This window comes from Eulemur rufifrons, chromosome 30, assembly GCF_041146395.1.
Source record: "Eulemur rufifrons isolate Redbay chromosome 30, OSU_ERuf_1, whole genome shotgun sequence".
Classification (NCBI taxonomy): domain Eukaryota; kingdom Metazoa; phylum Chordata; class Mammalia; order Primates; family Lemuridae; genus Eulemur; species Eulemur rufifrons.
Genome location: NC_091012.1, coordinates 41369317 through 41393752, shown reverse-complemented (window position 1 = coordinate 41393752; position 24436 = coordinate 41369317). Strand labels below are relative to the sequence as shown.

At 41.2% G+C, this 24436-nt stretch overlaps 1 protein-coding gene across 2 annotated transcripts in view; it reads left to right on the top strand.

Moving 5' to 3' along the window:
• LOC138378120 (heparan-sulfate 6-O-sulfotransferase 2) overlaps window positions 1–24436 on the top strand; it is a 321943-nt gene that overhangs the window by 264057 nt on the left and 33450 nt on the right. The window contains exon 4 of one of the 2 annotated variants that reach the window (XM_069463423.1): window positions 19532–19618. The exons of the other annotated variant lie outside the window; for it this stretch is intronic. Within the exon in view, the coding sequence (XP_069319524.1) occupies window positions 19532–19618 (87 nt within the window). The remainder of the gene's footprint in view (window positions 1–19531; window positions 19619–24436) is intronic. 2 annotated transcript variants of the gene reach the window in all.

Here is a 24436-nt window from a genome sequence, read left to right as displayed (position 1 = left end):
TGGAACTGCCATTGTTGTCTATGGCTTTACCGGTGGCATTTTAATTGACAGTGTGTTGTAGACTGAGATCCATTTGCTACAGAGGAGTTTTAATTCCTTTTTTAAAAAGAGGACCGATGAAGGTTTCTGTTTATGTTCTTGTCATTTCTTAAAGGATTTGTGAATAAAAAACAGTGAAATATCCCATGTGTAAAATAAAACTACCTCAGAACTGGAATGGACTTAAGGTATAGTGAGCAGTTCTAGGAGACAAGTCAGTGGAAGATTCTAGGTCAGGAGTAAATGCTGATAATGGATTTCTAGATGCTTCTTTTGAATTCTAAAAACACTAAAAAGAAACTGTAGTCACAGGGAAAAAATGAAGAAAAAAGGTAAAGGGTACAGGCTAAGGAGAAAGGAAGAAGAAGGGAAGAGGTTAAGGAAGAAACCTCCTTATGAGCAACTAACAAAATTATGTCTCTTTTTTCCAAACTCATACATTCGCTGGGGCAAACAATTGATATTTGAACATAAAGCACCTGAATCTCCCAGCGCTTTCTGCAGCTTTCTGCTTTGGAAGTCAATACCTTGGGAAACTGAAGACTTTTTCATTTCCAGAAGGAAGTTACCAATTCAGGATTTTGCATCAGGGGTCAGCAAATTACGGCCCTGGGCCAAATCCAGTCCATTGCATGTTTTTTTTCCCCCCCTATGGCCTGTGAGCTAAGAATTTTATATTTTCAAATAAGTGAAAATATTAAGAATATTTTGTGACACTGGAAAATTATATGAAATTCAAATGTCAATGTCTGTCAATAAAGTTTTGTTGGAACACAGCCACACATTTATTTACATGTTGTCTGTGGCTGCTTTTGTGCTGCAATAGCAGAGTCTGCAAATCAAAATATTTTTACTGTTTCACCCTTTACATAAAGAGTTTGTCAACCCCTTCTTTAAATTGAAGTTGATTCATAATCCAAAAGGGTTAAATAGGCCGGGCGCGGTGGCTCACGCCTGTAATCCTAGCACTCTGGGAGGCCGAGGCGGGTGGATCGCTCGAGGTCAGGAGTTCAAAAGGGTTAAATAACTTTCTCTGGAACCCAGCTCTTAACCAGAGGGGAGTTTAGACACTGAGCTAATCTGGTTCCATATAACTTAATTCAATGACTTGCACTTTATTTATTTATTTATTTATTTATTTTTTGAGACAGAGTCTCGCTCTGTTGCCCGGGCTAGAGTGCTGTGGCGTCAAGCTCACAGCAACCTCAAACTCCTGGGCTCAAGAATCCTCTGCCTCAGCCTCCCAAGTAGCTAGGACTACAGGCATGCACCACTATGCTTGGCTAATTTTTTTCTATATATAATTTTAGCTGTCCAGATCATTTCTTTCTATTTTTAGTAGAGACAGGGTCTCGCTCTTGTTCAGGCTGGTCTCGAACTCCTGATCTCGAGCGATCCTCCCACCTCGGCCTCCCAGAGTGCTAGGATTACAGGCGTGAGCCACCATTCCCAGCCATGACTTGCACTTTTAACTACCATACTTCTAGAATCAAGTTAGAAGAGTGGAATCTTACACTTACTGTCTAACTATAAATTGCATTCTACGGAGGTACATCAAATGTTTTGATTTTCTAAAATGTAATATTAAGTTTCCTAGTAATTCCAAATGAGATTAAGGGGAAATGTTTTCATTTGCCCTTTGTAACAAGCTGCTTCATATAACCATCAGCAAGCAATTTGGGGTCTGCAGGCTGTTTGAGGACACATTGTGTATCGATTATCGATAGTTAAAGCCTGAATGGTTAAGTCATCAATTTGATTTTAGAAAAAAAAGCTGTAGATTTTAATTTCTTTTTTTTTTTTTTGAGACAGAGTCTCACTCTGTTGCCCGGGCTAGAGTGAGTGCCGTGGCATCAGTCTAGCTCACAGCAACCTCAAACTCCTGGGCTTAAGCGATCCTACTGCCTCAGCCTCCCAAGTAGCTGGGACTACAGGCATGTGCCACCATGCCCAGCTAATTTTTTGTATATATATATTTTAGTTGTCCATATAATTTCTTTCTATTTTTAGTAGAGACAGGGTCTTGCTCTTGCTCAGGCTGGTCTTGAACTCCTGACCTCGAGCGATCCACCCGCCTCGGCCTCCCAGAGTGCTAGGATTACAGGCGTGAGCCACCACGCCCGGCCAGATTTTAATTTCTAATACCTCTCCAGCAACAGCTTTGCTATTAGGCAGGCTGTGGAGACAGGCAGTTATTTGTACCGATTTCTGGCTAATTACTTATCTATTCCTTGTGGCATCTCCCACCAAAATGCCATACCAAGCCAGGCATTCCAAGGGCATTTTTTAATAACGGAATTCAAATAGGAATTTAAATACTACCTAAAGCTTCTCTCTGGATCTCTTCCCTGTGGATGAAGGAGAGTTGATCCTGGCTTGGGACAGATGCCCAGGAGGTAAATGAAGGGGCTGAGGATCAGCATTGGAAGGTCAGGAAGGACACATTTTGCACGTTGGGATTCAAGCTATGAATCATTTCTCATGCAGTTTAAAGACATATTTTGCATTGATTAGCTGTCATTGAAGCCCATATAGTTAAGGCAGGTTTTTGCTTTCCACCTCTTCTGAGTACCTGTATTAGCTGCAGCTTAGATCTAAGAAAAAAGGATGAATTCTGTGCCTCATTGAACTTATTCTGCTAGCTAAGAGGGCCAAGGGCCTTTCAGCTTCAGATTTCCATCACTGCCTCTTCGAACTAGATTACTTTAATGAGTCCTGTACTTTGTAATTTTCCCATTAGTTCCTTATACTTTGAATCAATAGTTTCATACCATTATGACCTTACGTTTCCAATTACATTTTGTTTCAGAGATCTTGACATTTTTCATGAGTTTTCATAGCTCTCTTGCTTTGGGCTTTTGTAGAGTCCAGGAGAAAGGTTTCCCCTCACCCCCATCCCCTGGCTTCTCTGCTTTGCTAAAATCATCAGAACTAGTTTAAATTTGTATTTCAGGAGGATTGTCTGAAATCAAACAGAGCTATCAGTTGTTGTCTGGTTGCTAGACTGAAGATTTGTATGAGGATTATCAAAAATGTTGACTGGTGTCTTCTGTTTGGCCAGGTTACAGACAATGCAGCTTTCATCATGATTTTCTGTATGTCCACTGGTTCAAGTTCCAAATGTTTCACCTGAATACTCTAGAAACTATCATATAGCTGATAACCTTGAATGATTTCTAGTCAGCCCTTTCTTATCCCAAAGGAGTGTCACGTATGATGAAATTCATTCAGAGGAGTATTGATCCATCATCCATCACACTCCATTGACTCTCCCCTCCCTCAGCAGCTGAAAGAGTGTCCTTCGTGGGACCAGAGTGTTCATATTGCCTCTAGGTATGATTGTTCATTCAGCAAGGACCTTCATTAAGCCAAGCAACACTGTAAGGTAATGAGGCTGCTGCTTTAACATAGCAGATCGTATACATCCAAATGAGCTCTGGCTCTCTGGCTCTCCTTTTTCATCATCTTGCCCTTTCCCAGGAGAAAGTAGTACATTGGAGGGTCCATCAAAACCCCTCCTCCTTCGCCCTATTGTTGAGTTCCCCCAGAGACTTGGCCTCAGCTTCTATTCCAGATGGCCCAGAGAAGGAGGATGCCAAGTGGATAGAGGGCATCCAGGCAGCAGGGCAAAGAAGCCCAAGACTGGCAAAGAAGAGAAAGCCCTGAATACCATGGGCATGACAGAGGACTTCTGTTGGTCTATAAGGGTTGCATATAGCCAGCCTGGTGTGGATTCCTAATTTCTTTATTTCTCCTAAATGTTCTATGACTGAGCTTCAAGGGGCAAGGAAGAAGGCTCATTGGAGTGTCCTAGAATTCATTATTACAATTCAGTAATTTCTTTGAAAGTAGGGAGCATGTAACAGATATATCTTTGTATCACTGGTGTTTTGCCCACAACAGGTGGTAAGTGGGTTATTGTTGAAACAACAGTAGATCTGAGCTGTAAACTTGTATAATAAGGCCTATACTGCTATAATGAGTATAAAACCAGAATCATCACATTTTCATTATAAAATAATTAATATTATTGTACTCTGCCATTTCTCATTTATCAGCATCATGACTCTGTGAAGTCAGAGGGCAGGACTGCATTATTTTTACCCCATTTTTCATTTGTGTGAACCGAGGCATACCAATCAATTGGTGGACTGGTGTGATGGCTTAGAACAAGAACCCCAGTTCTTCAGCTCTGCATGTGGCACTCCTCTCAACAATCTAGATAAAATCAGGAGCTAGCATCCTACAGAGTTGCTATTTACAAAAGTCTAATTAATATCTCTCACTCCTTAATGAGTTACTTCTGACTTCATAGACGAGCAGAGCCAAGCAAGTGATGTCAGAATGCCAGAGTGAATTATTGGGCTTGTGTCAACCCAGGCAGGAATGAAAAATCACCCCTGTGAACTTAATCCAGGAGCAATCAAAGGGCCAAAGTTTTAATTAGTGAGGGTTGTGATTTACATTTGCATTTGGCATCCTGAGACTCTGCATTAGTCTTCAAACTCCTGCACTTCTCTGGTTGTTGTCTGATACTGGTTAGGATAGTTAATGTGCTTTTTAATAACATTATATTTAATGGACCTTTGAAGGCACTGACATATGAATCCATTTTCTCACCTGTCAGCAGAACTCTTTCCATTAGAGAAGTCAGTGAAAGATAATACGCTGGGAGGAGCTAAAAAAAGGGGGGGTTGCATTTCAGCTTGGTACCTGGTTCTTCCACCCATATCTACTAAGAAAAATCATCAGACGTTATCTAGGAATACTAACATTAAGATTCATTCCTAATCAAAGGGAGAATGATGACAAAGTACTATAGTGAATAAAAGAATGCAACAGATTTATTTTTAACAAACATGGCAGAGCTGATATATGGAAAAGGGTGCTGATTTCTTCAACATATTCAATCTTTCCAAGTTGCTATATTGGTTACTACATTGGACAGCTGTAGCTTGTGCTCTTGATTCTGCTTAGTTAGGAGGTCTCTTTGTTCTTTAAGGGTGGATTGGATTTTTGGAATCAGTCAGTCATCAGAAGGTAATTATGATGTACTAATTGGATGATCAGGCTAGGTCCTATAATTGGGGCCAAAATTGAGATGTGACTACACCATCATGAATATTTCTCATGTGGCTCATAACTATCTCTGAAGGCAGTTCCCAGGGAAAAGCTCTGGAAGTGTTGTGAGAGCCAGCGGTATCTTTGGAATCTGTATACAGCCTCTCCAGGTGACAATTTTGAGAGGACCAGCATGCATTGAGTATAATATAGTCCCTAGTGGGCTTGCTAAAGATCTGTTTCAAGACTTTGTCACACCGCCTACATTGATTCTTCATTTGCCAAGTAACTCTAACTCTGAGCATGGTTCCCCTTCCAACAATCTGGATGGAGCCAGCATCTTTCATGAGTGTAAATCTACAAAAGTCTAATTAATATCTCTTACTTGCTAATGAGTCACTCCTTCTGACTCCATAGACAAGCAGGGCCAAGTACGTGATGTGAGAATTCCCTAAGTGAATCATTGAGCTTGTGACAACCTGGGTCAGAATGAAAAATCACCTCAGTATATTTAATCTAGGAGCAATTAAAGGGCCAAAGAATTAATTAATGTGGGTTTTAATTTGTTAAGGTCTTGAAAGAGGGAGCCTCTTGGTTTGCTCTGGTGCTTTTTTTGTGTCCTCTTTGATTATAGGTGAATATGACTTTGGGAAAAAAATATTTACTTCTTTACACTGTTCCTTGGTAACCTATGGACAAAAAAGAAAAAAAAAGTGGGCTCTGAGTCTGCAAAGAGATCAAATCACTGGATTTACAGTTCAGGTGACGCCCCAATGCCCTGCTCTGAGGAACAGCTTCCTGAGGAACCGATAGGAGGCATAGAAGAATTATAGAGAGTGGAAGCAGATGATGGTAAAAGAGAACAGGTGCTAGAGTTGGACAAGAGAGCAACATCCCAGGAGTCCTGTACAGATAATTAGAAAGAGGGGCAAGGGAGATCATGAGAGTGATTCTCTACAGCCTTTGGCCGAGTCTCCCTAGCTCCCCAAATGATGTAGACAGCAGATACAACTGCTCATGTAGGGACAGGATCCAGGCAGATGAGCTGTGCTAGGGAAGGGGCTGCCAAGGAAAGCCCCCAATCCACTGACACATGATGACCCAGTGGGAGGAATCCTTGCTGCTGTCCAATGAGCCATGGTTTGGGGCACCACTGCTCTAAAGCCTGTGTTCCAATTCATGCCTCTGGTGCAAATTCACCTCTTCCCCAGGATCAGTTTAGACCACTAGAAAGGCTGCCCCTGTGCCACATTAGCTTAGCTGTCCCTGGCTTACCTTGTAATATGTTATCCTCAGCTGCTATGAAAAAGGTAAACATGGGTGAATTTTACTGAATGGAAATTTTGCTCCAATCAATTTGCCTTTTTAAAAAGTTTCTTACTATATGAATATAAAAGACACTGTCCTGTGGAGAATGCCTCTACATCTCCTGTAAAATTAGTGCTTCTTAGGCTTGGCATCAGGAGTAATTTTGACTCTTTTGACAAAATGATACCCTTCCTTTTTTATCACCAGTTGAGAATACTGTTACCCAGCATGTTTCCCTTATGGCCTTAGTTGCTAGGAAGCTCAGAGGTAACTCCAACACTCGATTTCAGTAATATTGCTGTTTAAGGTTTTTGAGAATGAGTCTCTCTCCCTCTTTAAAATCTTTCTATTGATCTTGTTTTTCCCCCAGGTCATATTATATGTGTACTTTAGGATAAGCTACCTGAAATTTGGGGTAATAGGTGGGTTATAAGTTATAAAAAATATTGTTCTGGCCTAGTCTGTGACAGTCTAATAACAATATGTGTTCTCCCTGGCCCATGCTACTACCTCTGACCTGGAGCTCCTTAGAATAAACTGGGTTTCTGTTAATCACGGCTCCCATTTTCACACCAGAGTTGATGCTTTTCTCCTATATTAATCTTGAGTAGTAATTTCTATATGCCCCCAAATATCAGAATAAGTGGAGGAGGCATGGAACAGCATGCAATCTCTTTGTTTTCTTCTTATTTCTGGAAGTGATTGTATGAAACTATCAAGAAGGAAATTTCCACTTAAACCAGAACTTTCCAGCACTGGGATTGCTGCCCTGTGTAGCAATTACTGATTGTTTTACTTGACTTTCAGTTTGTGGCCATCACTTGACAGAATTAAAAATTGACCCTGCTCTATCTGCTCATTTTTTCAAGGGGACAGTCTATTCCAGAAGAGATAGAGTTTCCAGGAAACAAAGACTCTGTACTATGCCCAGAATCCAAAACTGGATGGGTCAAGGCACATGCCTGCAAGTCTGTTGGCTCCTTACAGCCCATGGTCTTCCTTTCTCTAGAACAATGGGCAGTTGGACAATGTGCCTTGAGTTTTGAAATCCTGGTAAGTGGGTAGTAAATGACATGTCCCCTTAATTTAAATAAAACTCCTACTCGGGCCTACAAGAGAAGAATAGAGCAAGAGCTCCTAAGGGAGATTTTTTAAAAAAAACGACGACAGCAAAACTTTTTGAGAGTAAGAGAGTCATACTCTTCCTCTGGGGTTTCATCCCCCCCGCTTGAGTTTCTGAAACTTTTTTTTTTTTAGACATTAAGGTGAATATTTACTCCGAAAAAAACATAAAAACAAGTTACAAATTTTTAAAAGTTGACAAATACCATAAACATCACAAATTCAAAAATTTAAAACAAATTACTGTTAGTATTTTTCAATTAACTCCCGATATAACTCTATAATATTCATTCTACACTTTTTGGCTGGCTATTCTATTCCTCAATAAGTTCTCTATGTGGCAATAATTTTTTATTTTTTTTCCATATTCTTTTTTTATTCTTATTTCAGCATAGGCTTTAAAATGCTGTCTAGTGCTTATCCTGAAATTCTTAGAATTATGGAAACTTAGAAACTCTAGGCTGTTTCTGAAACTTTAAACTGAACTGTCCCCCCACAAACTGTAGACAAGCTAAGAATGTCAAAGGTAACTTTAATAAATCATTGGGGGGGGCGGGGGGGGGAGAAGGAAAACTTAATTAGCATAGAGTAGATGAGGTCACAAAACTCCATCATTCTAAGAATTTCAGGATAAGCATTGGACAGCATTTTAAAGCCCATTTCTTTTGCCCTCAAGCCACAGAGGATTGTTTACAGCCTTATGAGGCAGCTAGCTAGATGCCTCTCCTCCCCATTCTGGATTTCCCTGAGATAGATACCATCTTTTTCCCTTTCAGTGCTAATTCTGCTTTCCCTGGTTGGAATCTTCTGTGCTACTGCCGGGGCCCTCTCCTTGGAGATGCAGTCTGAAGGAGTGGTGTGCTTCCTTAGAGCATGATGATAGACTCATATTCTTAAGCCCCAATGAAGGTTCTAGCCCTTCACAGCTTAAGTTATCTGCCTATCTCACATAGAATCATTCTCTAAAACTTATCGCTGAGTTGTCCAGACCCATATATCCTCCACTGAGAGGGGTCTGGGAATGGTTTAATATGTTTTACCACTTAGGGCCTCCCTTCACAGGTGGTGTCAGTAACAGAGTGAAGACAGCCATTTTCGCACCAAGGTTGAGGGAGGTCAGAGATAGGGCAGGCCCTTCTCGTGGTAGGATCTGCTCCCAGTCAGTAATGAGGACATTCTCCACAAATACTTTGCTCTTTACTTCATTTAGACTTCAGATGTTTTTAGTAATAAGCTAACTTCTGCTTCCATGTTTTTATCACTGTAGTTTTCTATATTTCTCCATTTTCTCTAAACTAAGAAGTGCCCCCAATGATTTCTTGAATTGTGATTGAAGCGTTTACTATACAGAAATGGATGGACACCTGGTTTGTATTGTTTTAAAGAATTTATTAAATAATAAGTTGATTAGTGGCTGGGGAGAACCAGAGTACCATTGTGTCAAAGCTCAGAACCTATGTTACAAAAAAGGTGAACGCGGAGGCCTTCCCACATGTTAAACAAGTGGGTTTTGGCATGAGACTGACTTAAATTCTGATTATACCAGAGCCAAGATTTTCTTGACGTTTTGAAGCCAAATTGAGAGCAATAATCCCCCTTTATGATTTTGCACATAATAGAGGGAACAAACAAGAAGAAATAATTAAAAGCAAATTAGTTGCTCTTTGGGAGATTGTAGCCATATTTGCATAAACTTTAGCATAGTTACTGCATCTAGTTGAGGCACTAAAACAGTTTTTTGTTTTATTGACCTTTGTTGCAATAAATAAGGCCAGACTGAAAACAATATATCTAAAGCCTGTAATTACGGATTTGTTTGGCACAAGGTTCCTCCTTCAGCATACTTCAGATCATCTTTGCCAGGAATTTATGAGAACAGGTTGCATGTGATCTAAAGGCTCCTTGGTGTGATAAAAGGATAGCATGAGTGATGAAAAACCACAACTAATCAGAAAAGTGCACTAGGAGAAAGCAACATATAGTGGCTAGAAATCCAAGACAGTTTTATCATATAATCAACAAATGATTGTCTTACGAGTGGAATTCTCATGCCCCCAGATCCAGTTCCTCCCTTGGATTACAGGAGCCCACTTTCTCCTCTCTGGCCTGTACTTAATGTTCTTCCTGAGCTATCCTCTTCTCATGCTACACACTCTCCCTGTGGAATCTCTTCTACTCTAAGGGTTTCAGCTACCACAGACTCCCAAATCTCTTGAAAACCATTCTTTCACTGAGATTTCTATATCCAGCTAAGTTCTGTATCCATATATCCAATTGTTAACCAAACATCTCACTGGGGGTACCAGGTGCACAAAACTCAACATAGCTCAAAACTGAACATGCCATCTCCTTACACGTACCACCCCAAAAAGGCTGCCCATGTTTCTTGCACTACTTATATTGGCAAATGGAGTCAGAGTTCATTTGTGTTACATCATCTTTGATTCCAAGCTTTCCTGCCTTGTTCTGTACTCCATGGGGACTATGGCCCTGTTTGCTTTATGCCTGCCAAGTTCTAGCAAGTCAATCTTGCATTGTTGGATACTTTCCTATGATACATCCCTTCTTCTCTCTGGACCTTACTTTCCTATCTTTAAGGAGCCTTCCAGCTCCATATTTCTATGAGTCTTTCCCTTGTCTAGGGTGGGGTCAATAAAGAGCCTCAGTCTTTGGCTCAGTGAAGTGTCTTGGGATTAACTAGATTGTTATTAAAAACTCATGTACATGAAGAGAAGTGTTTGTTATAAATTATACAAGGCCTAGCATTCAACAGGGATTGGTCGGTGATATGGAACAAGATGTGCTTTGTTTTCATGAATTGTCAAATTTTAATCTTCTGTGAGTATGCGCACTAAAACAAAGCTCAGCTTTCCAAATTGTAACACAACAGAAAGAAGCTTGACTACTGGGTTTCATTCAGAAAGGAAAATTAAAAGTAGTCTATTACAATCATTGAACAGATAACATTTGCAAAGGAGACCCTACTTAGAAATAACATGCATTCAAACAAATGTGTGATGTCTGAATGTGTGATGCCTGAGCAGTTTTAAAAATGAAAATAGTTTCAAGTTTTAACTGTCTCTGTCTATATAAATGAAGACAAAAGTGTAAAAATCTTTGACTTAGAGGCTCGGTGTTGCTAACAGACACATGGGAGCATAGTTTGGGGGAACTTTTTCTTCCTTACGGCCCAGAAAACATTTTCAACACCTTGTTGACATGGCCCTTGTACTTCTTTTCTAAGGAGCCAGATGCGCTTTTAAATCCTGGATACATTTGTCTCCTTAGAAAGCACTTTAGACACCAATTTCAGCAACAAGGAGAATGCTTTTTGTGTGTGTGTGTGTGTGTGTGTTTGAGACAGAGTCTCACTCTGTTGCCTGGGCTAGAGTGCCGTGGTGTCAGCCTAGCTCACAGCAACCTCAAACTTCTGGGCTCAAGCGATCCTCCTGCCTCAGCCTCCCAAGTAGCTGGGACTACAGGCATGCATCACCATGCCCGGCTAATTTTTTCTATACATATTTTTAGTTGTCCACCTAATTTCTTTCTGTTTTTTTTTTTTTTTTTTGTAGAGATGGGGTCTCGCTCTTCCTCAGGCTGCTGAATGCTTTTGTCTTTGGACAACAACATGTAGCTAGAGAATTGGTGCCCTAAGCCCCAGTGTCAAAATCAGAGGTCTTAGGTAGGACCAACCCTGCCTCAATGACCTAACTTGTCCAATATCTTCTAGCTGCCTCAAAGACAGACCCACGCTCTGCCTGATTTCAGTGTCCAAGCTTTTTCCACAACACCAAGGCTGCCTCCAGTTAGTCTGGCAGTGCCATTCTCCAAAGTTGCTAGCTCCCACTGTTTTTTCACTTGAGTTTCATATCTGTGGGCACTGCAGCTCAGAAGTGGTTCCGCAATAGGCATGCAGTGTGATCTGACCTAAGTAATTTGAACAAAAAACCCAAAGCCATATGACTCCCTTAATAAACCTCTAACATAAAATGTGTCGGTCAGTTAATTCAATTCAATAAACATGTGAGAAACCAAATTTATCAGGTACGGCTGTCGGTCAACAGGTATTGAAAACCTTCTATGTGAAAAATGTTATAAGAGACATTGTGAACAGATAAGAACACAATTTGCCCTTGTCCTCAAAGAAGTTAATATGCAATGTGCAGGCAGAGTGGACATTCTTGAAAATCCCATAAGAACATATTAAATAGAAAGTGAAAACAAAGTGATTATTCACCAGGTAAAAGGAAATGAATCTCTCCACACCGCCAACATTATTGGTTCATATCATTCTGTAGTATAAAATCAGAATCTCACTTCCAAATAAATGGACTGACTTTTCTTTTTTCTCCATGTGCTAACTCCTGCCAAAGCGGTTGGCTCCTTTGGCTTTTCTTAAAAAGTTCACTGAGACTTTTTTGGCCTACTCTGGGGACTCCCTAATGTATAATGTTCACCAACTAGGCTTCAGTTGTGAATTTTTAATTATGCCAGATCATTTTCAGTAAATAGAACTTCGGGCTCAATTAATGCTGTCAGATCCAATTTTTGTCTCACCTGCTATTGAGCTCGACTCTGTAGTGTTTGCAGTAATTGCCACTTCTCAGGAAAGCGGAGCTTCTCCAGAGATGGGTGTCAGCTGCCCTTCTCATCCGTGTCTCTCCTGCTTCAGGAGCCCTACAGTGGGGGCTACTTCATCCAGCAAATTCTAATTGTGTTGTCTGGAAAGCGGGAGGGGCGGGGTGGAAATGCATATGACTGATTGTTCTCTCTCAATTTCCGCCAGGCATGGCTGTTTCATGCTTCTTATGAGGCAGTGGTTCTCAAAGTGTGGGCCATAGACAAGCAATATCACTATCACCTGGGAACTTGTTAGAATTGTAAATTCTCAGGCCCCATCCTAGACCTACTGAATAGGAAGCTCTGGGGGCCAAGCCCTACCATCTGCGTTTTAAAAATACTCCAGATTCTTCTCTACTGTATGATTAAGTCTATGAGCCACTGTTGAGAGATAAGGGTTTCAAACTAAGGTTAAGCATAATTTCATTCTGTTTCGTGAAAATTCTCAAAGCCCAGAGTTTTTTTTTTCTGATTTACAGATTTTTAACACAAACCCAACATAATTTTCATAATAGTAACTCAATTTTATCTTTAGTTTCTTAGATCCCCCCAAGCATAGGTATGGTTCCCTGTTTTATTTCCCTGGCATTTTTTCAGTCTTGTTTATTTCACTTGGTACATTGCTTTGCCATGTATGTGTTAACATGCTTGCCTCCTCCACTAGGCTTTGGGCCACTTGAGGGTAGGAACCTTGTCACACTCATCATTGTATCCCCAAGTAAAGGGCATACGGCCAACACACATGAAATGTTTTCTGAGTAAATAAATTGGTTAGTATTTTGTAATTTTCAAAACTATATAATAGCGTTAAGAAGGAGGACTGGCAGACAAGGAAACTGAGACACAGAGACATTAAAGGATTCAGTTGGTAAGTTGCAGAGTGGATCGTTTGAGCTCAGGAGTTCGAGACCAGCCTGAGCAAGAACGAGACCCCATCTCTACTAAAAATAGAAAGAAATTATATGGACAGCTAAAAATATATACATAGAAAAATTAGCCGGGCATGGTGGTGCATGCCTGTAGGCCCAGGTATTCCGGAGGCTGAGGCAGGATCGCTTGAGCCCAGGAGTTTGAGGTTGCTGTGAGCTAGGCTGACGCCACGGCACTCACTCTAGCCCGGGCAACAGAGTGAGACTCTGTCTCAAAAAAAAAAAAAAAAAAAAAATCCTCATAAACTGGGATGGAAGGAAACAGATTTTGACCTTCCAAAACATTCACTCCTTAATCACAATGGATCACTGTCCCATCAGGGCTCACTGCTTATCTTCATGGCTTTCAGTACCACTTCAGAGCAATGACTGTACATCTAACCCTGTCTTTCTTCTTGAGTTCCAATGCCGTCTCTCTAATTGCCTGCCAGACACTGTCCATCGATACCCCAACTCGATACGCTCCAAACCAAATTCATCACCATCTCCTCTAGCCCAGGTCCCCCTCTCAAGTAATCTGTCTCTTTCACTGGCAGAGTAAATTCATTTCCCAGTCACCCAACTTCCAAACTTTCTCAGCAGCTTTCAATTAGAGTTTATTCTCATTCCCCAGATGTAGTCAACCCCCAAGTTGTGTCATATTTTACTTTGATATGCTGGACATGGATATGCTGGACATGGTTTCTTTCTTTTCACCTCCGTAACTACCATTCCAGCCCAGGCTCCCATCATATTTTGATCTCAATTACCCACAAACCATCCAATCCCAGAACTATGATTTTTGCTTCTCAACCCTGATCTAACGGAGGAGCCCAGAGCTGGATGTGAATACAATAGTTTCACAATACCACTTATAACTGTAAAACACAGTTCCATTGGTTTCTGATAGTCCATAACCAAGGTCCATGCTTAAATGAGAAAATAATATAATTTAGGAACTGACTCATGTACTTTCTTGATCCTAGTGAGGCATTCGGGGATGTGACTGCCACTCCTTGGGCAGAAACAGCATGTGCCAAGATGTGAAGAGAGCAAAATAGCAACAATAATCAATGAGCTCATTGCTCCAGTCCCTGATGCCCTGTGGTGAGCTCTTAGAGTGAAAAGTTAATGGAAGGGGAGAGGGCAAGATAATGCGAGTGCCCTGGCTGCCTTTTCCAAGAGCTTTGTAATTACAAAGTAACGGTGAGCTTCTCTGTGAATGGTTTACCTGATCAGTTTAATTCCCTCTGCTTTATAGATAAGAAGCCTAAGACAGCAAGAAGTTAAATGCCTTGCTGGCAGCTGGGATTAGAATTTGGGATTCCTGAATAAAAGCTTTGAACTTATGAGGTTGCTTCTAAGAGATCATAGTTACACTGGGCTTCATAGCAATAAAGACGAGCTTTTCCCTTCTCTTCTAAAGTCCTCAGTCATTATCCGTAGTTAGGCAAAGGAAAACTAGGGTAGAAAGCTAAAGGAAAGTGCATCTTAGTGAACTGAACTTTCTTTGCTAGATGATGAACAGAAACACAGATAATGGGCAGAGGATGCTTAAAGGTGTAAGGACTCTAATTCAGACACCTCAAGTAAAAGAAATGAAAATGAAAAAGTTTGGAGCAAGGAAAGGAAACCACTCAGGACATAACCTAACAAGATAGAAAAATGACATACAGAAGGCTCATCAGCTTTAATTAAAGGAAATCAATATTTGAAGAGCTGTCTTGCCCAGTAAAAGAACAAGGGCAAAAATACTTCAGAAACGGGAGCCTCCTGGAAAGGAGAAAAGCAGGCTTTTATGGGGAAGCAATCATGATTTAAAAGCTTTTCAAAAGATGCCCACGTGGTGTATCTGTTGTAGAGGGGACTCAAGCACCTGTTTGGAAGGCAGACTAGATGAGCTTCTATCCCCCGGAGAGTCTATACATTGTAAGTGCATTTTCTCAGCTTGGGAGCATTCAGGAGCCAACCAAGAGTTATCTCTAGGAAGCAAAGAGTAGCCATGATTTCCCCCAGAAAAACTTGAAACAACTCCTCAGCCGCAGCCTGGGTTTCATCTCAAGTTATCACTCACAAAAACTGGGAAACATTGGGAAACATTCAGAGCTATGTAATGCAATAGCTTTATTGTTGTTATTCAGAGGCACTATTCAACCATCCAAGCCAGCTTGCTGGAGAATCCTTTCTAAACTCACCTGTTTTCTGATGCACATGATGATCAACCATCAGTAACTAGAATCCAGTTCTCCCAGAGCATTCGTCTTCACGGATGGAAGATATGTGTCATGTGTTACTCCTTCCTTCTCTCACCCCCATGCCAGACCTTGTTATTGACACTTCCTTCCACTGAGTCCACATGCAGCCTTTTCATTTATCTGTTCAACAAGTATCTTTTTATTTATTTATTTTATGGAGACAGAGTCTCACTCTGTTGCCCAGGCTAGCGTGAGTGCCGTGGCGTCAGCCTAGCTCACAGCAACCTCAAACTCCTGGGCTCAAGCGATCCTACTGCCTCAGCCTCCCGAGTAGCTGGGACTACAGGCATGTGCCACCATGCCCGGCTAATTTTTTCTATATATATTTTATTTGGCCAGATAATTTCTTTCTATTTTTAGTAGAGAAGGGGTCTCACTCTTGCTCAGTCTGGTCTGGAACTCCTGACCTCGAGCGATCCACCCGCCTCGGCCTCCCAGAGTGCTAGGATTATAGGCATGAGCCACCGCACCCGGCCAACAAGTATTTTTTGAGTGCCCACTTACTTAAAAGCTAGTTGGAAAGACTGATAAACCATAAAATATAAGCAACACCGTAAAGCGCTACATACAAAAAGATACATAGACAATAAAAGATATGTAGACAGTAAGTATTATCTCCCAGCCCTCTTTTCTGAAATACAATTTCAAATTTCCTAGAACCCTGAAAATTAATTTTTAAAATTTCAATACTCTTGTAGTTGCAGCTGCACAACTATTTTTCATGGGTCTGAAATGAATTAATTCCAACAAGAGCATACAAAGTACTATAGGAAATGCAGAAGTTTTCTGCATCCAGAAAGTGAGTGAAGTGTGTTTTAATCCACTAAATTCTCCCACAAGTATCTCTCTGACCTAAGAGAAAAATCTAGATCAGAGTGGATCTGATTGCCATTTTGGTTTAAGTACACTGGACACCATTTCAGCATCAAATTGTTCAATCAGAAACACTGAAAATGCTGAAGAGTTTAGTTAGTCACAGTTTTCCCACCTGAAAACACTGCACAATACCACAGGATTGTTTTTTCACGTTTGTAGTGTTGGAGACATTTATGGAGCCTGTGGGAAAAGATTTTCTTGATAGATAGAGACAGCTGACCAGGTAGACGGAAGGCTGACACTCATTAACTTGTCCTATCAGAAACTCACCTGGAATTGTTTTCATAGGCCTTTGATGAGGCTTGGTCATTGAGGCACTGGAGGGAGGAAAAAAGAGGACAGCTACTCAGGTGGGGTGAAAGAAGACTGGGTCTGCCCCCTCAGGGATTTCAGGCCACAGCCTCTGAGATTACAATTCAAAGAAGAGATGAAAATGAAGAAGGTTGACAGGTGTTCTAGAAACAGACAGACCAAAAGAAGGACAACTGGGGTAGGTCTCTTTCAGATATGTAGGTTAGAAACTCTAATTCAAGGTAGCCCCTCACCAGTCTCGTATATCCCAAATTATATCTTTATATTCTAGAAATAGGCAGGGTTTATTCCTGGAAATCCCTGGGATTGCCAGATGTTTCAGTGACGGGGTTTTTTTTGGCAGTATCTTAATCTTTGCGTCTTTGATCCATGTCTTTCCAGATCTTTTGGGCTCCCAGACCATCTGCAGCTGTAGTATTTTCTCTTTATCTCTCATCGGTCACTTCTTGAAAACTCAGGGTCCTTGACATCATTGTTTTAGATCTGCTTCTGTCTCAAGGTTTCAGAATTACAACATTTTGCCCAGGCTTATCTACCCAGCCTGGACCTTTGGGGAGGAATGAGGACTTTGCCCATCAGTGTTCAGCAAATCTCTCTATCCAAGTCATTAGCATATCTGCAAAACTAAGCTCCTAGGATCTAAGCCTTCCACAAGTTCTTCTTGTCTCCCCACCCCTACTTTCAGAAACATTGTGCCGCTGTTAAGGGGTCTGTCATTTGCACAGAGCAAAAATTTTGAGTTATTTGATTACCTTCACCCCTAGTGTTGGTGCCTATGTGATTTACCTTCACCATGTGATTTATTCCTGGGAATGTTTTTGTTTTTATTCCCCACAGAGCCAGCCACATTTGCAGGATTTGGCAGTAGGTCACAGGGTCCTTATTCCTATCTTTTAAAGGACTACTGCTCCAGGACCACCCCTCTCCAGAGCAGCAGTTAACAATAACAAGGCTGCCACCACCAGCTGCCTGCTTTCCCTGATGTCCCGCAGTGCCATGCATTGAGTTGAAATGGGTCACTTGTCATGTAGATTATGGAGGGCCCAGATGTAGGAATGTAGAAATGTAGGTGGGGATGGGTGTACTTTTTTTCAAAAGCACATGGATGCCTGAGCTTAGTGACTGAGAAGAGTTAAATGACCACATGCTCTGAGCCCAGTAATGTGCAGGAGACACATCTAAAGATCCCTTGTTGCTGAATGTGTCCAGTCAAGTTTCCCACCGCCTACTGTTTAAGTGAGGGTCTAGGAGGAGGAAGGCTCAGTGGCCAATGACCAGGGTGTGGAAGTGAGGAAGTAGAAACCCACTTGTATTGCGTCCTTTGCATTACGCTGCACCAACTTCTGAAAGCTACAATTTTGAATTCTTCCTATTTAGAGTCTTTTGTTTAATTGTTCAGTATTATCACTTAGTTTCCAAGCTTGGTTCTGGTAAACAGGATAGCTGGTATGGTCTCAAGTCCCAGATCCCTAAAAAATCCTTTGCCAGGAAGTCATCATGTGACTCACATCCTGGTGAGTCTGTGAGCAGCACAGAGAAATGGTCCTCACGCTGAACAGGAATCCCAGCACTTCATCCCAACCTGTTTCTGCCACCTCCTCTGGGATAGAATGTGTGCCCACTCTCTTCAGGGCCACCCACCCCAGCAACAGACTCAGAGCTCGCCTGGGTGTCTCCCACTTCAAAGAGCTGCTTTTGGGACCTTCTAGACACTGAGTGCTAACTACTGGAACTGTTGCTATCTGTCTGATTCTTCCTGTACAGCCTTTATCTGTGCCCACACACATCTTTATTACCTTTGCAATCACCAGGAACCCATGATTATCTTTTGTTCCAATCACATCCATGTACTTATTTGAAACTGATGGGTGGGTGGCAGAATATCTTTTGTGAACCCTCCAGCCCACCCCACATATCAATACAGCTATTGCAGACACCTATTTCAGAGGTACTTAAAAGGTTCATCAATATCGAGAAAGCGCTTTGACATTTTCTGAGACAATATTCTGTGCCATTGGAAGGTTCTATTATACACATTATAAGCCACGATGTGCATTTTTTCTTTTTTGCCTTCACTTTTTATAAAAGATTCTGCTGACGTACATCTTACTAACAAAAAATATCTTTCTGATGAAATCAGGATAAATAATTCCACACATCGTCAAGTGGAGAGAAGGGCTTTGAATTGGTTTCCATGGAAATCTGAAAATGAAGTAAAGTAATAATTTCAAGGCAGAGCGGCTGAATTGAAGATAATGGTAAAATAGTTTGATAAAGGAAATAGAATAAAGTAATCAAGAAGACTCCAATCAATTATTCCTTTTTGTTTACCTTTAGGTGATTAATTTGTCTGGGTTTATTAACCTGATGAGATTAAACACACCTTCCTTGTGATTTATTTCGTAATTGTTTCCAAGGTTTGACATAAGCTGTGGAGTTATTGAAGGTGGAGATTTAAATTCAATTACTCATGAAGCAGGTGGTGCTTCTCCTGAAAGAATATCTGAATTCACGGCCTTCCCATGTAACATTATGAGTGAAAATTATTAATTCATCTGATAGTATCTCCCAAAGACTTTTAGAAGTCATTTGGCATCCATATACTTCACTAAAAGTCAGCAGCTTCGGAACTGAGCATGTAATGCAGAGAATTCAGCATCTGGAAATAAAGGCTTTTATGTTAAAAAGTAGTTATTTTTATACCTTTTTTTTTTTTTTTTTTTTACTGGAGCCTCCCTTGGGGCCTGGGCTGTGGTGCTATCATTAATGGAATCCATGAGTTCAAGCTTTGAATGCCAAAAGGATAGCTTTCTTTGAACTTGACCAATGGCTCCCACTCTCTTTACCTTTGAAGGACACCACTGGATAAGATCATGCTTTATTTTTACAGGAGAGAGAGAGAGAGAGGAGAGAGAGAGAAGAGAGAGAGAGTCAGGCTGATCTTGAAAGTCTTTAAATGAAGTGACTAATTGCTTTTTGTCTCTGTGGTCCTTGTTGTATATAATTTTTCTGTTCTTTCTGTGGGTATAGTAAAGATAGACGGGGTTCTCCAAACACTAACCCAGGTGCCAACTCTCCGTCATCCTCAAAGGCCCGGAACACATCTAAGAGTGGGAAGTAAGTGAAAAGTGCTCCTGTACGTCCAACATAACTATTGAAAAGCCTTGTGCTGTCCTCATTTTGTCATTCACTCATATTCATTCAACAGAGATTTGCAGAATGCCTTCTGTGTGCCTCACATTGAGCTAGTCACTGGGGAATTGAAACGAGGCATGTGTCAGTAATACTGGGTGCATGAAGGACTAAGGAGGGAGGAGGAGAAGGATGGGAAAGTTGGGAGATGACTTTGGAAAGACTGCCCGTGAAGGGCAAGGACAGAGGTCCATAAGTGCAATTCCATATCTGTACTGTGAGTTTCAAAAATTAAGGAAAAAAGAAGCAGCAACACCGATTAATCATTTTATGATTTGCAAAATCCATGAAAATCTGTGTTTGATCCATACATTGAGGTTTAGGGTTGAGTTAGAAGAACCTGGTAAGCCATTCTGTAAATTTCCTGGTTTAAGTACACTTATGTTTGAACCATATCACTAAATGACATGCTATGTATATTCATTTCCTAGTACCATGTCCCACGTGAAACTGTCTTTTTGGTATTACCAAACTTGTATTGGCTGAGTATTTGTGATATTGGATTTACCTCCTTGGGCTTGTTCTGGAAGACAACACTGGCTGACCTCTCCTTTTGGATTCAGCAGACCATGGAAATCTGAGACAGTGTGATCCTGTACAGATGAAATACCTCCAATTAGGCATATCCCCCTCGATATGGCTGCAGCCCTTTGGTGAATGACTTGGGTTCTCTGTAAGCTATCTCTCCAGGGTGTGGGGCCTTGTGACAGGTGTAAACACAGCCCAGAAAGAGCACCTGACCTGCATCTAGGTGAAGATGAAAGATGCCTTCATCATGCTAAAGGCTCTAATCTAGCAGTAAGATATGTCACTACAAGAGCACGGCTTTGGAATGAAAGGTGAATTTGTAATGGTCATATATTTTATGTATTCAGCATTGGACCGTAAATGCTGCACTTTGAATATGATCTTATATTCAATTCCCAAAGTGAAAGATCTATTGGCTGCCTTTTTTCCTTCTCCTCCTGAATACCATTTCAGGTTTGCATATAAAGTTGAATGTGGGCTATCTTGGAGAACATAAAAAATGGCAGTAAAGACATAAGACTAAATCTCTGAGCAGTTAGAACTCATTTCAGTTATTTATTGCTGAACACCACAATCAAAATGCTGTATAAATTATGAAGGAAGGGAATTGATGCACATATTCCCAAGCAGCTGAATGTTTTCCAATTAGTCCCAATTCATGGTTAACGTGCACTCTCAGTTAACAGAGATGGCATTGGAGAATTGCTTTTAACTCCACGCTTGCAGAAATGGCAGACCCTGTCTGGGCACCTTGTACATACCTGTCACGCTGACAATTGCAGGGCACAATTTCCATTTATTAGACCCTGATGTATAATTATGGATATTTGTGATTTGATATTGTATTTCAAAAGCGGCGTTGTTTCGTTTTTTGGTTTTGCCGGAGCTCACTCTTACCTTTTGAGTGGGGAAATCTCAGCGTGAGGCACAAAAGGAGCAGTTGGTAGCATCTGAGTTAAGATGACATAGAGAATGCATACCTAATATTATACTCGGGCTTTTAACAGCAGGAGACCTGCATAAATACATTCTTAAGTAGATAAACATGATCTATATCACACTTGCTATATTTGGACACATCCCAAGCTTCTGCCATAGTGAAGGGCTTCCCTCTTCGCATACTCTGAGCTAGGTGGCTTTTATTTGCCATGTATAGTGAATTACAGATTGAGCTAGTGCTTTTTAATTCTTCATTGTTTTGTTGGTTATTAGTGAAAACTTAAAAGTTTTCCCATGTACTCTTCATGGCTATATGTGCCAGGTTCCCTTACACTGTACCCCTCCTCTCACTTATCTCTTATCACTTTTCAGGAAGATTTTTGGTTTGGAATTTTTTTTTTTTTTTCTCTCTCACTGCACATTTTCTCCTTCTCAGGATACCTTGCTCAACAGGAACAGTATTGACCTTCCTTGGATATAGTGACACTCTGAAGGGCATTTTTCACACTTTATAGAACAGTGTCTCTGGATGTTTAGGCACTGTGCCCTAGTTCAGAGAGAGTTGTGATTTGCAGTTCCTGCTGCATTGTCTATGCATTTCCTCGGTTTTGGTGTGTGTTGCGGTAAGGAGGGGATAGGTAGATGTTTGCACCCCAGGGCTTTTTCCCATATTGCATTTCCACAACAGCAGGATGGAGGGTGCTATTCTGCTGAGTTTTCTGACGTTATTTGACCTAATGACAGTGGGATATGGAGCAGTTTTTAAGAATTTCTCCAGGCCGGGCGCGGTGGCTCACCCCTGTAATCCTAGCACTCTGGGAGGCCGAGGCGGGTGGATCGCTCAAGGTCAGGAGTTCGAGACCAGCCTGAGCAAGAGCGAGACCTCGTCTCTACTAAAAAAATAGAAAGAAATTATCTGGCCAACTAAAATATATATACAGAAAAAATTAGCCAGGCATGGTGGCGCATGCCTGTAGTCCCAGCTACTCGGGAGGCTGAGGCGGTAGGATCGCTTAAGCCCAGGAGTTTGAGGTTGCTGTGAGCTAGGCTGACGCCACGGCACTCACTCTAGCCTGGACAATAGAGTGAGACTCTGTCTCAAAAAAAAAAAAAATGCAAAAGTCAAGCTGCATCAAATATGCATCATGGCTGAAAATAATAATAATACCCGTTGAGTGCTGTACTGTGGGTCAACTTGTGTATTGAGCACTTGATACATTTTGTCTCATTAATCCTCACCCACCAAAAGCTAATGAAACAGGCACTATAATTATTTCTATTTTATACATGAGGAAATTGAGACTGAGAGAGGATTGTAGTGTGCCCACCTGAGGTCTCCAAATGAACAATTTTGGTAAAAACTTTCTTTGGCACCATTAATAGTAATAACAATAATAACTAAAACATATCAAGCATCTACTTTATGCCACTGTGCTAGACTCTAGGGCCACATAGATAAATGTAAGGTACAATAGGTGCTCTCAAGGAGCTCACAGTCTTAGTATGAGAGACAGAGGATGCTAATGTGGTGTTTAAGTGCTACAATGAAATCATCATAAGGTGCTTTTGGAGCCAAAATAGTCACCCCCAACTAATGCCTGGGTCGGATGGGGAAGAGGTCATGTGGGGCTATTGATGAAGGCCCTGAGAAGTGACCTGTGAACCCTTTAATATTATCCACTTACCTCTCATGTAGCAAGGCTAGGTCAGAGGAAGAAAATGCAAGTCTGTCATTCAGGTGGGCAGAATCCTGTGTGTTGGTCAGAACAAGTAGGAGTTGTGGATTAGGCCAAGCTAAAATTGAATGACTAATTCCACCTTTTTTCCAACTGTCAATCCATTTGGAGCCTACTGAGATTCAGTGTCGCATGCTGAGTAGCTTAGGAAACCCACAGCTTAAACGTTATGTCAGTTCTGCTTGCGCTGTTTCGTTGCATGGATCTGACGCAGGGTAGCCAGCCCTCGGTTTCAGGGAGAACAGATGGAATGGGATATGTCTGAGCAGCAGAGCCAGACTACCCTGGCAATGACTTTCAGGGAGGTGCAAGCAGTTTCTTGTATGCCGACAGTGAGCCAAATTGAGAAGACAGAAAAAAAAAGAAAAAAACACATCAGTTTGGAGCTGTACCACTGAGATCAGGAAGTATAGGTTTTGCAGAAGTTGACCCATGACCAACCAGGCCAGGCCACTGCATGTAGCCTCACATTTGGTTCCCTTTGGTAATGTGAACCTGTTATTCTGGCCAACACAGCCGGCCACGGTTAATCCATTTGCTGACCCACTGGATTGTCCCCAGAAAGCACTTAAACTGTCAAAGCTGAGCATGTGCAGTAGCCACAAAGAGCTTTTATAATGTTCATTTTGTATCAGAACATTTTCGTACTTTACATGAGACTAATTCTTTCGCTGAACAGATAAGGACACTAAGACTCAAGAAAGGTAAGTCTCTTTCCACAAGCCACACATCTATCTAGTTACTATCAGAGGCAACCTAGAAGCCTGGATTTCTAATACTTGTCTCATGGTCTTTCCACTGTAATGCATTTTACAATTCTTCTCCTGGAGAACATGATGTTTGAGCTAATCACACCAAGGGAGGCTAGGAGCCAGGCCTCAGGATGTCCGACCCAGTGCTCTTCCCTCTGTGTAGGTGGGCTCTGCCAGCCACTGTGAAAACGGCGACTTTCTGGAGAAATTAGAATCATCTCATTTTTAAAAAAAATGTAGCAGTAGTGATGATGAAAGGAAAAGGCACACACTTCTCAAATGCTTCACTTTTCCTCCAAAATAACGTCATTCTGATTGTGTTTGGACAGTCACCCTTTCTCAACATCATTGTTGAGCTATCTCGAGCCTCTAATATACTCCTTCATCAACGAAGGAATAAAGAGAACTCATAGATCACTACAGCGATTCTCCCTCAAATCAGCCAACCAAGGCTGAGGAGATGGAGAGAGAGAGAGAGAGAGAGAGAGAATGAATATATATATATATATATATATAAAAAAATACGTAACATTCAGAGGCATCCATTTAAAAATTAGATAGCAAGCAGTTGAGATGATGATGGAAATCGATCACTCCTCTCAGTCTGAGATGTTTTTCACGTAGGCTCAGGCTAGGGAATGACAAGGACTAAGTCCAATTTTCAAATACTAGTGAAGACCATAAATATTACAGGGCCAGAGCAGAGCACCCAAGCACAGTGCCTGGTAGATTACGCTATAAATGTTGAATTAAGTACTATAAGTGATGGCTTGAATGAATTAAGCGAA